The 14,003-nt window shown below is 40.9% G+C and overlaps 1 protein-coding gene across 1 annotated transcript in view; it reads right to left on the bottom strand.

Moving 5' to 3' along the window:
* Positions 1–3,453: 3,453 nt before the first annotated feature.
* Positions 3,454–14,003, bottom strand: part of LOC127659712 (coagulation factor VIII-like) — a 29,843-nt gene continuing 19,293 nt past the window's right edge. The window contains exons 20-25 of the mRNA XM_052149656.1: positions 12,574–12,659; positions 12,142–12,303; positions 9,925–10,069; positions 8,618–8,766; positions 6,098–6,280; positions 3,454–5,149 (exon numbers count right to left, since the gene is read on the bottom strand). Coding sequence (XP_052005616.1) covers positions 4,994–5,149; positions 6,098–6,280; positions 8,618–8,766; positions 9,925–10,069; positions 12,142–12,303; positions 12,574–12,659 — 881 coding nt within the window. The 3' untranslated portion in view covers positions 3,454–4,993. The remainder of the gene's footprint in view (positions 5,150–6,097; positions 6,281–8,617; positions 8,767–9,924; positions 10,070–12,141; positions 12,304–12,573; positions 12,660–14,003) is intronic.

The raw sequence follows: 14,003 nt of genomic DNA, 5'->3' as shown, positions 1-14,003 counted from the left end.
TTGCCCCAGGTTAGGGGTAAATTGCTCCTGGTCAGTGGGTAAGATGAGCCATCTGGTGGTAAATTGACCAATGGAATGTGAAAAAAACTAATTATTTTATTTACATAATTTCTAATCTCTGTTCTATTTATTTATTGTAAATGAATGAACGGTTTGGATCAAGCACTTGGTATATCCCACAGTAAATAAGACTTAATTAAGTCTTAAAAAAAAAAAAAAAAAAACTCACTTCTGTAGGTCTTCTTTATTTCAAACATGATACACAATTTCAAGGACTGTTCGTTGGTGACGTCATTGTTCCATAAACATTTCTTGCATATCAAAACAGAGATAATTTAGCAGACACGGGCCACTTCTGTTAAAATAAATGGGAGAAATTGGAAGGTCCAACAGCAGCCAACGGTCAACCCGCCTTACAGGTAAAAGAGCCAATCATCTTTTAGATACAGAAATCACCTGTGTACAAGACATTTATAGCGCAATCTGCGGTAAAGAAACATAATTTATTATACCAGTTGTGACGGAACAATACCCATTTCCAGTGGATCATCGTCGCACCGCCTCGCGTGATCCAAATGAAGCGCCTCATCACCGCTGCCTTTAAACACCGAGCGCACTTCTCCTCAGGAGACCGGCCTCTAACTGCAGGCATCTTTACAGGGCCAGAAACGGAGCGGGGAGAGTCCGGGGTGAGATAGATGCTTTGCCGGACTCGCACCCCGGAACCCCGGTGCGAGTTGAAGTACATATCGCGGCCGACGGGCCTGGATGCCAGGGCAATATTCCTCTCAAGTGCAGAGGCCCAGAGAAGCCAGAACGCTCAAGTGAAGCCGAACAGTGTTGTCAGATTTTACTGCTCATTTCATAATCTTTTATCGCAATCATGACCAACCGTTTTGGAGATTTCGGTCTTTCCCATTTAAGGGGATAGGATCTGCACTTTCATGCCACTTGTTTACAAAGAAAAATAGCTGCCAAAATTGCCCAAGAACGTTCCAAAATGGCCGCCGAGTGGACTGACTTGCCTTTAAAAAGAGACATTATTGAAATGACCCGGAAATACGCCTGGACCGCTGTAGTTTGGTTCGTTTTGCCACATGGTGATGATTTTCGGGAAAAAGGCACCTAGCATAGTGATTCAGGGCTAATATTGTGCTGATCAAATTATTGGTATTTATACACTGGATATGCACCATCATGCATGATATGTCATTTTCTATGCCAGATAGAAAGTATGGATTCTTCCTGCTTACAAGGTCACATGACAAAAAATATGTACTGCTGAATAGAAACATGGTGTGGGTCAATTTACCCACAGGCTCATCTTTACCCACTCCTCCACTGAGAGGACAGTTTTGCTGTGGGTCACAAACATCATGTTCTTTTCCTTTCCATTAGTGCTGGTGAGTCGCCAGTGATGACCCGCTGTCAGAATTAGCTCAACATGTGCTGCAATACTGAATGTGGCTTCACTGCTGTACTAGACATGCTTACAGAAGACTGACTAAATTGCAAACCAGGCATACGTACCCTGTAGAAAAAACAGGCCTGATATAGAGGGTATTTAGGAGCATTTCTTAAATGAACAATCCAAAAATGCGTAGGCCTACTAAAAAAATCTGTACGGCTGTGTCCAAAACCACATGCTGTCACAGTATGTTCTGTATTTAATGAAGGATGCACTTATCTGCTGGCAAAACAGTACGTTCTTTTAGGTGTGCATGCGAGTAGTATGAATAGATTTCGAACATACTTCATCTGGAGACGTTGGCATCGTCTCATGACCCAAATATATGATGTAAGAACAACAACCGCAAAAACTAACTGTTCTGTTTTTGTTAAACAAGCAGCATTTAAGCACAGGGAACAATTACACTATGCAACACAATTTATGTTGCTGGATAGTAAGTGTTATTTCCTAATTGCTTATGCCTCCAAAGTATAGAAAATGGCTATTATTCACCACAAACGTTGCCTTTGTGACCAGGACAGTGATATTTAGAAATGTACCTATGAGAAAACAGGCGAATTTGTGTCTTTTCGTTCACATAAAGTCCTCCGAGTACGCTCCCATGTTCTCCTTGAATTTATCAAGATGAGCATCAAGGATATGGACTTTGAGGGACATCCTACAGCCCATTGTGCCGTAGTTCTTCACCAGAGTCTCAACCAGCTCCATATACGTAGTTTTCGGCCTTGTGATTGCCCGGGAAGCCCCGAACCACTGCGACAAACTGTTCCAAGCTGCTTTCTCCTTACTAGTGAGCTGTCTCCTTTCCCCTGGATCTCCAAGACACCAGCTTTGTCCTTTGCCTCAGACAGTTTAGGGAAGAAGTCTTGAAGGTACTTGAAGGCCGACTCCTCATCTAGAGCTCTGACAAATGGTTTCATAAGGCCCAATTTGTTGTGCAGTGGTGGCATCAGCACCTTTCAGGAGTCCAACAGTGGCTTGACATTGTTCCTCCCCACAGAGACCTTGGTCCGCTGTGGTCAGTCTCACCTGTGGTAGTGTGCCTTGGTGTCCCTGCTGTACCAAAGGCAAAGTTTCCAGGGAAATTTGGTAAAACCATCTTGGAGACCCATCAGAAAATGCCACCATTTTGGAGTCACCTATGACCTCCTAGCCGAACTCATCATACTTCAAGGCGTCCAGCAAGGTCTTGATATGTATCCACTTAGGCAGCTGGAACTAAACTGAACTGGTTGGCTTAAGACCCCTGTATTTATACTACTGGAAAGTTCTAGAAGGTTCTAGAAGTTACTCCAAATTTACTCAGCACTGAATCTATCTGGAATGTCCTGGTCACAAAAGCTAAGTTTGTTGGGAATAATAGCTATTTTCTATACATTTGAGGCATAAGCAATTATGAAATAACACTTACTGTACTACAGAGGAACCCCAAAAATAAATAAAACATTTGTTACATTGTGTTATCTTGGTATATAAAGCACTTCGATGTTTGCTCCTCAAGCCACAGTGTTTGTCTTCAATGAGATAACAGGTACAATAGATCACCAACATCACTCTCTCAAAGTCAGGCCTTCACTCGCCCTCCAAACTAAACACATCCACAACAGCACTTCCTGTCAAACAGGAACTGATAGTTTGTTCACTTTTTATCTGGGTCAGAACATGTAAACGTTATCGTATTCCTGCAGGCCTGTTCTGTGTCTCATCTTGAGTCTGTCCGTGTCTCTCTTTCATGACCGTGCACAATAAACCGTCACCAATTGCTATTCATTTCACACATTTTATAGTGACAGTGCCACAAAGACTGTGTGTGTTTGTGTTTGTGTGTGTGGGGGGGTGGGGGGGTGGGGGTAATAATAAAGTTGGCTGCTGACTTTGAAAACAGAGCTTTACTGCTGGCATACCAAAAGGGAGAAAAACTCAATCTGTGAAAGAATAATATCGGTGTCAAAAAACCTAAATAAAACATTGAGGGGAAAATATTGAGTTTTATAGTCTTTTATTGACTCAATTCAACACTTTAAATATTGTATAAAATAGTCTCATCATAGTAAATAGTAAAACTTTCACAGTGCAAAATACAAAAATACAGCATATGACCGATTCAGTAGTTAATGCAGACCAGTACACAAACGGCTAATTTCCATAAAAGCCATCGTCAATGAGGTGGAAAACCTCTACTGATATGCAAGTGTACATTCACTAGAAACATATATATTGGCTTCAGCAAACTAATGTCTCAAAAGCTAACAGTGTGCATAGTTTAATTAAATGAGCAGCAAATTGATCAGAATAACACTAATATCTTAAAACGTTATATCTCTAATAACTAACAACATAACAGGTTTTTAAGCAACACTTAAATAATCATATCATCATGTTTTACAGATCATAACAAAAGCCTTTGTAGTGTTTTTTCTGTTACAGCATCATTTACTGTAAAGCTCCTCTGAAACGATGTGTGTTGTGAAAAGCGCTATAAAAATAGAAATGACTTGACGACTTGTTCCAAACCGTTCCAAACCCAAGTGAGCCGCCTACCAAGACGGCATAATTAGGCATCATGGGTGCAAACGTCTTGCACCTTGTAAGCAACAAAACACTGCTGCTTTAAGAGATATCAAATTTTAGCCTAATGCTAAGACAACATTGTATGTGTCATTCATGGAGAAGGCAAAATGTTGAGGGAAACGTAGATTATTAAAATTATAGACTAAAAATAATAGTTCAAATTCAATTGAAAATTGAGTATTTCACCCAATATTTGTGTGGTTTTTAGTGCTTATTAGAGTATCCGTTAGATGTTAGCTTAGCATTATGCTAGCATCAGACTGTATTGGAATTAATGGAGTTGCTATGTTAGCTTAGCATTATGCTAGCATCAGACTCTATTGGAATTAATCGAGTGGCTATGTTAGCTTAGCATTATTTTAGCATCAGACTCTATTGGAATTAATGGAGTTGCTATGTTAGCTTAGCATTATGCTAGTATCAGACTCTATTGGAATTAATGGAGTGGCTATGTTAGCTTAGCATTATGCTAGCATCAGACTCTATTGGAATTAATGGAGTGGCTATATTAGCTTAACATTATTCTAGCATCACACTCTATTGGAATTAATGGAGTGGCTATGTTAGCTTAGCATTATTCTAGCATCAGACTCTATTGGAATTAACAGAGTGGCTATGTTAGCTTAGCATTATGCTAGCATCAGACTCTATTGGAATTAATGGAGTGGCTATGTTAGCTTAGCATTATGCTAGCATCAGATTCTATTGGAATTAATGGAGTGGCTAATGAATTTAGTTAGTTATGAAGTTTCATTTTGGTTAGGATGCTGCCTTAGAAGGTAGTTGCCGAAGTTGAGAGTAGCAACGCAGCTCACGAGGGTTCGGAAAAAGCTGTGTGTTTTTAAATATGTTGTACACTTAGGTAGAAGGACTTAATGCTAGTGTTAAAAACATACAGTATCTCTCTCTCTCTCTCTCTTTGTTTACGTACAATAACTCTCTATTTCTCTCTCAAACTGTTGGTTGAGTATCACACCCCAAAAACTCCACCCGCAGGGCGATGTCGTTGACCCAGCCTTTAGGGTGAATCCGTATAAAGCGGGTGAACAGGGGAGGATCAAACTCGTTCAGCAGTTCCTCGTCAGGTTCTCCGTTTCCTTCAAATATCTAGTATATAGAATCACATTAACATGAATGCAGGATTTCTGTTTCCAAGTTGCAAAAACTGTTAACGTCTTTGTCAAAAGTACAAGTTGTAAAAAATTTTTTAGACTCCTGCACAATCACAGAAAAGCCAATATCAAAGATATTTCATGTTTAGTATACAGTTATGAGGAGCGGGATTTTGGACCAATGAGAGTTCACAGTGGGTGGGGCTACCCAGGGTTACATTGCAGAGTTCAACAATATGTCCTGTCACCCTTCATGGCTGGTTAAAACAAATAAATCTGATTTACATGGAATTTATTGTTAATGGTTTTAAAACGCTTTTATTGCTGGTCGCTTTATTGTGTCACATCTGGTTTGTACGCAGTGTAGAATAAGTATAATAATTATCAGTGCTGTCAATCGATTTACATTTTTAATCAAATTAATTACATGATATGCCGAATAATGAATTAAATTAAATATCCGTTACGCGTCTGGGTCCTGATCACCCTGCCAGGATTTATTGTGCGATAACAACCGGCTGACTGTACAATTTCCCGACCCTTAAATATTATTTTTATAATTATTTTAATAAGACTATTGTAATTCATATAATTAAATGCATTACATTATTGAGAAAGCGAAATGCACAAAAGGAAAGCGAACCCCCCTCAACCCTTGTGTTGTCGCTACTGTCAAGCAAGAGTTTGGTTTGTTCTCTGTACAGCTGCGCGTTGCCTTTAAAGCTGGAGTTCCGCTTACTGCCCCCTGCTGGATACAGATGGTACTTCAAGCTTGAATTGCTTCGATTATAGGAATATTCCTTATTAGGATCCGGGGACATGATTAATTGCATTTATTTTTTGAAAACGTTATTTTTTTGATATATAATTAATCACATTGAAATAAAGAGTTAAATTGACAGCCCTAATACATACACAATAATCCACAACATTAAAAACACACCTTCTCTTGATCTGAGTCTTTTTCCTTCACAGTGGTCCATGTGTGGCCATTGTTGCTTACGGAGACGGTAAATTCAGTGACCATTATCTGTTTGAGCACAGAATGAGCGCCCTGCGTCACCACACCGGTCACTCGCTTCATGGATGCAAATTCCACCTGTAACCACTCATGAGGGTTACTGGTCTGCAGAGAGAGAGAGAGAGAGAGAGAGAGAGAGAGAGACAGAGAGAGAGAGAGAGAGAGACAGACAGAGAGAGAGAGAAAGAGAGAGAGAGACAGAGAGAGAGAGAGAGAATTTACAATGATGAATTTGACCATTTCTATGTCTTTGCAATGGGGCTGTTCACACCCATAAAAACTTGCAACACCCAGGAGGGAATCTACAAAACCCCAAGAGAAAGACTAAATGTTTTATAATGTTGTACTCAAGCAAGAAATACAAGATGTAACATCAACTTTAGGCACTTCTCAAAAGAAAGTTTAAAACATTTTTCACTCTCAAAATGTCCAACAGTGTATGTTCTTGCATCCCAGAAGATTATTTAGTTTGAAAGTCATGAAAATTCCCACCACAGGGAAATTTCCGATGTATTACATTTACGTTTATGCATTTGGCAGACCCTTTTATCCAAAGCGACTTACAGTGCACTTATTACAGGGACAATCCCCCCAGAGCAACCTGGAGTTAAGTGCCTTACTCAAGAACACAATGGTGGTGGCTGTGGGGATCGAAACCAGCAACCTTCTGATTAACAGTTATGTGCTTTAGGCCACTACGCCACCACCACCACCCATGTATTGTGTTTAATAGAATTCTATGGTGGAAATGACGCTGATGGAAATGACATTTTTTTAAGTTTTTTTTTTTGGCAAACGTTCCTTTGTCTTTCTAAGGCTATTTCATAGCTAACTGTGGCAGGGAGAGGGCGGGGCCGGGTCGTGATTCCGTGCCCCCGAGAGGGAAGTGCGACAGAGAGCGAGAGATTTACGGACAGCTGTGTGTTTGTCTTTTTGGTTAAGTTTATAATTCAAATATTATTTATATTGTCAAGACGGTTCTCGCCGCCTCCTTTCCCGTAAATCTCTCACTCTCTGTCGCACTGCCGTCTTCGGTCGGCCTTTATCCCTCTCGGGGGCTAATTAGCCTGATTAGGGGCCGGGTGTACGGAATCACGACCCGGCCCCGCCCTCCGTCCTGCCACACTAACATTTTATGTGTCCTAAATAAAAAAATATATATATATTTTCACACTTTTGGTGTAATTTAGCAAAAGTACAGCTTGATTGGAAATGATGCCCAATAAAAGGATTCTGCTCACAAGTGATATTTTCATCATACTTCATATCAAGCGTGCTCATCGCTGAAATGTTTTTCCGACTTGGTGAACGAGTACATAAACTTTTGAAAAACAATTAGGGACAAAATTGATTGGTGTGCTGGAAATGACGCCACAACTGTGCAACAGTCATAATTTTATTTTCGTAAATGATTTTCACATGATAAATATTGATATGGTTTATTTTTATTTCACTCCTTGCTTAGATCATCACAGTTTTTAATATGTAATATCTATCAATATCTATTTAATATTGGATGTCAAGGTCCTCGACAAGGCTAAAACAGTAAAGATCTATCCATAATAAAAGCATTTGAAAATCACCAAATATAAACGATGAAGGCCTGGTTAAACATTTCCAAGACAGTTTTAATGTGACCTTCAAATAAAAAATAAGAAATACAAAAAAACTGCTCAAATACTTTTACATTTGGACATGAAATTGCCCGAAATCAGCCCAAAACAGAAAAACAAACAAACTAAGATTCAACGTTATTGTCATTGTGCAGTGTACATGTACAGAGCCAATGAAATGCAGTTGTTTTCGCATATCCCAACTAAGCTGGGGTCAGAGCGCAGGGTCAGCCATGAAACAGCACCCCTGGAGCAGATAGGGTCAAGGGCCCAACTGTGGTATCTTGGCAGTGCTGAGGCTTGAACCCCCAACCTTTCGGTCAGTAACCCAGAGCCTTAACCGCTGAGCCAGAAAACTTTGACTTTGAATGATACTTTTGTGTGAATGGAGTGACAGTCTATTCATTTCAGAGTCGCAGTCTCCAAGTGTAAATTTAGTATGCAGAACAGAATTCCTCGTGGATCTGAGCGGCTCTCTAAATCCCTTTAAATGACTCATAAATCTGTTGCACTGACAGCACTTGCTCTCGGTGTGCAATCTCACATGAGGAGGAAATAAACAGACTGAGACAATGAAGTGATCGTCTCACTTTCAGACAGACAGACAAGCTAGATGAAACACTTTCACATTCGAGCTAGATAACACAAAAAGAGTAGAGAGAAGACAGCAAATTAACCTCAAGTCTAGTAGAAAAACGTGTTGTAATTGGATCTATGAATATGGATGATGGTATGAAATGGAGGAAAGTATGGATGAATGATTGATTGATAGATGGCTGGAAGGATAGATTGATAAAGAGGTTAACTACGGTAATATAACACCTCCTACCTTGGGTCTCCATGCATTTGCACGCCCTTTCTGGTGGAGCCGAGCAAGGTCTGGACTCCACGAGAGTAACCACTTGTTCAGGAACGAAGATGCGCTGATATTGCTGCTGGGAATCCACCCGCGCTGCATTCCCAATGGCAAAGTACAACCTGACGAACACAAACGTGCATACTCGAATTACTCTAAATGTTACTGATGTACTGTGAATATACAGCAATGCCTCATTAGTGAGATCTTATTCAGCTCTCTCTGGAAAGACATTTGAAACTTTCTACCCCAACTTTCCTCTCATAATGAAGCCGCTATTGATCTGCCACCAAATACTGCAAGGAAGGAGACGCCAAGGGAGAGTGCCAACAAAGATACGAAGAGATACGAAGCTTTAGTGTAAGTTGTTGGTGAATTCTCATCTCTTTGAAGGTACAGTATGAAGACAGGCAGTCGAATAAAAAACGAAACCATCCAAAGCTTTCCTATTTCCACATTTAAATGCTTACATCCTAATACAAACGAAACATCTACTATTTAAAGGGACAGTTCACCCAAAAATCATTTACTCACCCTCATGCCATCCCAGATGTGCATGACTTTCTTCTGCTGAACACAAAGATTTTTAAAAATATATTTTTAACTCTGTAGGTCCTTACAATGCAAGCGGATGGTGACCAGAAATTTGAAGTTCCGAAAAGCACATTAAGGCAGCATAAAAGTATGGAGTCCATATGACTCCATGTATTCTGAAGCGATTCAATTGCTTTGGGTGAGAAACAGATATTTAAATCATTTTTTACTATAAATCTCCACTTTCACCTACACTTTCAGAATGTGAAAGTGGACATTTGTAGTAAAAAAGGACTTAAATATTGATCTGTATCTAACCCACACCTATCATAGTACTTCAGAAGACATAGATGTAACCACTAGAATTGTCTGGATTACTTTTATGCTGCCTTTATGTGTTATTTTGGACCTTCAAAGTTCTGGCCACCATTCACTTGCATTGTAAGGACCTACAGAGCTGAGATATTCTTCTAAGAAGAAAGAGAGTCATACACGTCTGGGATGGCATGAGGGTGAGTAAATGATGAGATCATTTGTTTATTTATTTTTCTTGGTTGAACTATCCCTTTAAAAAGCCTTTTCAAAGTCTTTTCATACTGTAGCAATAATAATGACAGTCCCGTTATTCACTTGTTTCCTAGTTGATGCGTTGTTTGTGTGAAAACATCTTCTTTTACTCTATCTTCCTCCTCTTCTCCATCATTAGACAATACTGTGACAATGTGTGCGTGTCTGCATTCACTCACTGTTTAGGTCACACCCCAGAAGTTCGATCCTCAGGGTGGGCTGCTTTGGAAAGGTCAGCGGATGAATCCGGATATAACGCCCCACAATGGGCGGAGAAAAAACGTTTTCTTTAATTTTGGAAGCGTCCATGTTTCCATTGAAGGTCTGATGTCAAATAAACAAGAAAACCTTTCAGCATCATGTCAAGGATGAATAATACTCAAATTATGAAGGATATAAAAAGAGTATACATTTCTCAACTCAAAGCAGAACTGTTTCAGTGGCAAAGATTAAATGTGTAAGTTTCATCATATGTTTTGTAAGATGGTTTGTGATGGTTTAAGGAAGTTTGGGGCTGTCTATGTGTTTTCAGAGCTGCTCCTGTATACTTCTGTATACTCATTTTGTGCTTCATTACACATTTGGCTGCAGTTTCCTAGTGAAATGTCCAGCAGGGGGCGCCAAAAGAGAGTGAAATGGTGTCATAATTAGACACGTTTTTTTAAGGTGAATATCAGGTCCCGTTTGGTCAGGTGAGACAAATAGTCGCTAACACTTGGTCGTTTAAATGTGTCTCCTGTGACTACTTGTCTTCGGATTTGGAGGGGAGGGTCTCTGTTTCATGGCGACATACATCAATCATTATGTCAGCATGTTACTGTATGATATTAAAGCACAAAAAGTCAGAAAAGACAAAGAAGAGAGCTTGCTGTTTCTCCCAGATTCAGTTGAAATTGAATCTAAGCACAAACGCAACATGTCAAGCAGAATTATCCATTATTTTAGTGGATTACCTGTATTAAAGGAGCTTGGTGTTTGCACTGGTCATCTGTGTTGAAAAAGATACGTGATGATCTCTTTATTGTGTGTATTCGCTTTTTTTGTCTCCCATTTTCTCCCCAATCTGGAATGCCCAATTCCCAATGCACTCCAAGTCTTCGTGGTGGTGTAGAGACTCGCCTCAATCCGGGTGGCGGAGGACGAATCTCAGTTGCCTCCGCGTCTGAGACCGTCAATCCGCGCACCTTATCACGTGGCTTGTTAAGTGCGTTGCCGCGGAGACCTGGCGTGTGTGGAGGCTTTGCGCTACTCTCCGCGGCATCCACACACAACTCACCGAGCACCGCACTGAGAACAAACCACATTATAGTGACCACGATGAGGTTACCCCATGTGACTCTACACTCAATAGCAACCGGGCCAATTTGGATGCTTAGGAGACCTGGCTGGAGTCACTCAGTGTAACGGAAGCCAGCTGGTAGATTGCTGTGCAGTGTGTATAAACCTCACTCTCCTGACCTCAAGAGGTGCACTAGCGACTGATGCTAGAGGCTGTTGTTAGAGCACCCGCCTCCCAAGCCGGAGACGTTGGTTCGAGTCCTGTTCGGAGCGGGGCAACCAGGACCGGTTACAATGGTGCCGTGACCCGGATAGGAGTGAGGTTTAGGGTGGTGAGTGTAACGGAAGCCAGCTGGTAGTTAGCTGTGTAAAACCTCACTCTCCTGACCCCAAGAGGTGCACTAGCGACTGATGCTAGAGGCTGTAGCCTTTAGCCTCCTTGTTAGAGCACCCGTCTCCCACGCCGGAGACATTGGTTCGAGTCCCGTTCGGAGCGGGCGACCAGGACCGGTTACATCAGCACACCCTGGATTTGAACTCGTGACTCCAGGGGTGGTGTGTCAGATCGGACAGTTATTTCATGTTAAAGCCGCTCGTAACCAGCAACGTTTAAACTCTTGTTTTAGCGCAGCGGTTGATTGACAGGTGAGAGGTGGCGCTTCACTGCTGCCGGGATGCATTACACAACTCAAATGTGATGTGGCCACATGCGTTTTGGATCACCCAGGACTAGGTGGAGAGATTACATCTCCACACTGGCCTGGGAACGCCTCGGGGTCCCCCAGTCAGAGCTGGTTAATGTGGCTTGGGATAGGGAAGTTTGGGGCCCCCTGCTGGAGCGGCTGCCCCCGCGACCCGACTTCAGATAAGCGGTTTAAGATGGATGGATGGTCACATTTACGCATCATCACCTATTCAAAAGAATTGGTGGAGCCGATGCTACTCATTTCACATGCAAATATGTTAGCTAATCATAACAGAGGTCTTTTACATGTCTTAAAGGTACAGTAGCAAAACCAGCCTGGTGGAAAATGGTCAAAAATTGACTAAACTGTTGAGAAACATAAAATGCAACAAATGTGTAGACTATGCCCTATTAGTGAACACTTGATACTGACGTAAGTCGATTTGGTGCTGTTTCCTCTGTAGGTGGTCCAGTTCTCCTGGTCTTTGCTGTAACTGATGCTGTACAATACAGTGAAGGACTCGCTCATACCCATCGAGGTCTTCGCACCTTGAGTCTGAATCCCATGAAGGATCATGGGCTTTAACAAATCCACCTTACACATAAAAAACGATAGAAGAATTGTCAGGGATAATGTAGAGTCAGCAAGTCTTCCCTATGCTCACTATCTCTCAGACAGTATCACACAGACATTGATATTGGAGCAAAGGTTAATAAAGGTTACTATGAAATTCTGATATACAGCATGAGCAACAGATAACTCATAGTGGTTTTATGATGTAATTCTTAACCATAGAAATGCAGTTGAATCATTGTGGTCCATGACTGAGGAAACATTTAGTACAATTCCTTCGAACTGTTTTACCTGGAGCCAAGAGTTTGTGCTGATGCCCATCCAGGCATTAACAGATCCCGATAACCCCAGTCGAGCTAAACTGGGCTTCCAGTCCCCTTGAAGAGAAATGCGATTTTAGCATTTATAGAAATGTGGAATTATTTGTAATGAACCATTATAGGGTGATTCTTTAATTAGATTGTTTCAGAATTAAAGCTGGATGCAAACTAATAGTTGTCTCTGCACATTAGTGAGCCATTCATTTGATAATTTTCTCAAAAACTGTAAACACTGGGGGGCCTGGAAGACTTGACGCTGACTATCACCCGTTCGAGTTGCAAGTTCGAATCCTGGTTGTGCTGAGTGACTCCAGTCAGGTCTCCTAAGCAAATTGGCCCGGTTGCTAGGGAAGGTAGAGTCACATGGGGCAACCTCCTCGTGGTTGCTATAATGTGGTTATTGCTCTCGGTGGGACGCGTGGCGAGTTGTGCGTGGAATAGCATGAAGCCTCCACACACGATATGTCTCCGCGGTACTAACAAGCCATGTGATAAGATGCGCGGATTGACAGTGTCAGACATGGAGGCAACTGAGATTCGTCCTCCCCCACACGGATTGAGACGATTCACTACGCCACCACGAGGACTTAGAGTGCATTGGGATTTGGGCATGCCAAATTGGGGAGAAAGGTAAACACTGAAAAAGAAAAACTGTGGCGCTATAAAGATTCCTCTGTTTGTTTTGAGTGACCCATCCAGCCTGACACAACAACAGTGACTCAACCAATGGAGAAAGCTGTTTGAAAATGTTTATTTGTGCAATTCCTTTTGGTGGCGCAGAACTAACACACTTCAGCTTTAAAATGCTCAAATACTAACCAAATTAGTAAAGACGGCTAATAAATCTACACTGTAAAAAATGTCCGTCATTTTAACAGTAAAACATTTTAAAATGCTAGTATAAAAACATTAATTGGTTAATGGGTATTTACCTTAAAATATACGGTTAAAAATTATAATATAGTCAACAAGACAATACATATAATTTTACGGTAAAATATAGTTTTTTTAGATGTAAAAAGTACAATTTTACCGTATAATTAACCGTAAATATTCATGTTATGTATAAAAATTACAATATAAACAATAATCAGGTGTTCATAAAATGTCATTATATTTTTTAAACGGTATAAAAATACCAAAATAATAGAAAATGTCCCTAAATTAACACTTTTTATTCATTTATTGTAGAGAAAGTAGGGGACAAGCCAAAATAGAGAAATTCTTTCAAATATTATCTTTCAACACTCACAAAAAAGAGAGTAATTAAAGGTGCTGTAAGCGATTATAGCTGTTCCAGAATTTCCCCAAACTGAGCCCTTGGATTAGCCACGCCCCCTTTCCCCAAAACCCTGCACTCTAAAGAGACCAACTGAGCTTTATTGAGACGGACACAAGGAG

The sequence above is a fragment of the Xyrauchen texanus genome, chromosome 19 (genome assembly GCF_025860055.1).
Source record: "Xyrauchen texanus isolate HMW12.3.18 chromosome 19, RBS_HiC_50CHRs, whole genome shotgun sequence".
Lineage (NCBI taxonomy): Eukaryota > Metazoa > Chordata > Actinopteri > Cypriniformes > Catostomidae > Xyrauchen > Xyrauchen texanus.
Note: the sequence above shows the minus strand (reverse complement) of the source record. Positions and strands in the feature narration are given on the sequence as shown.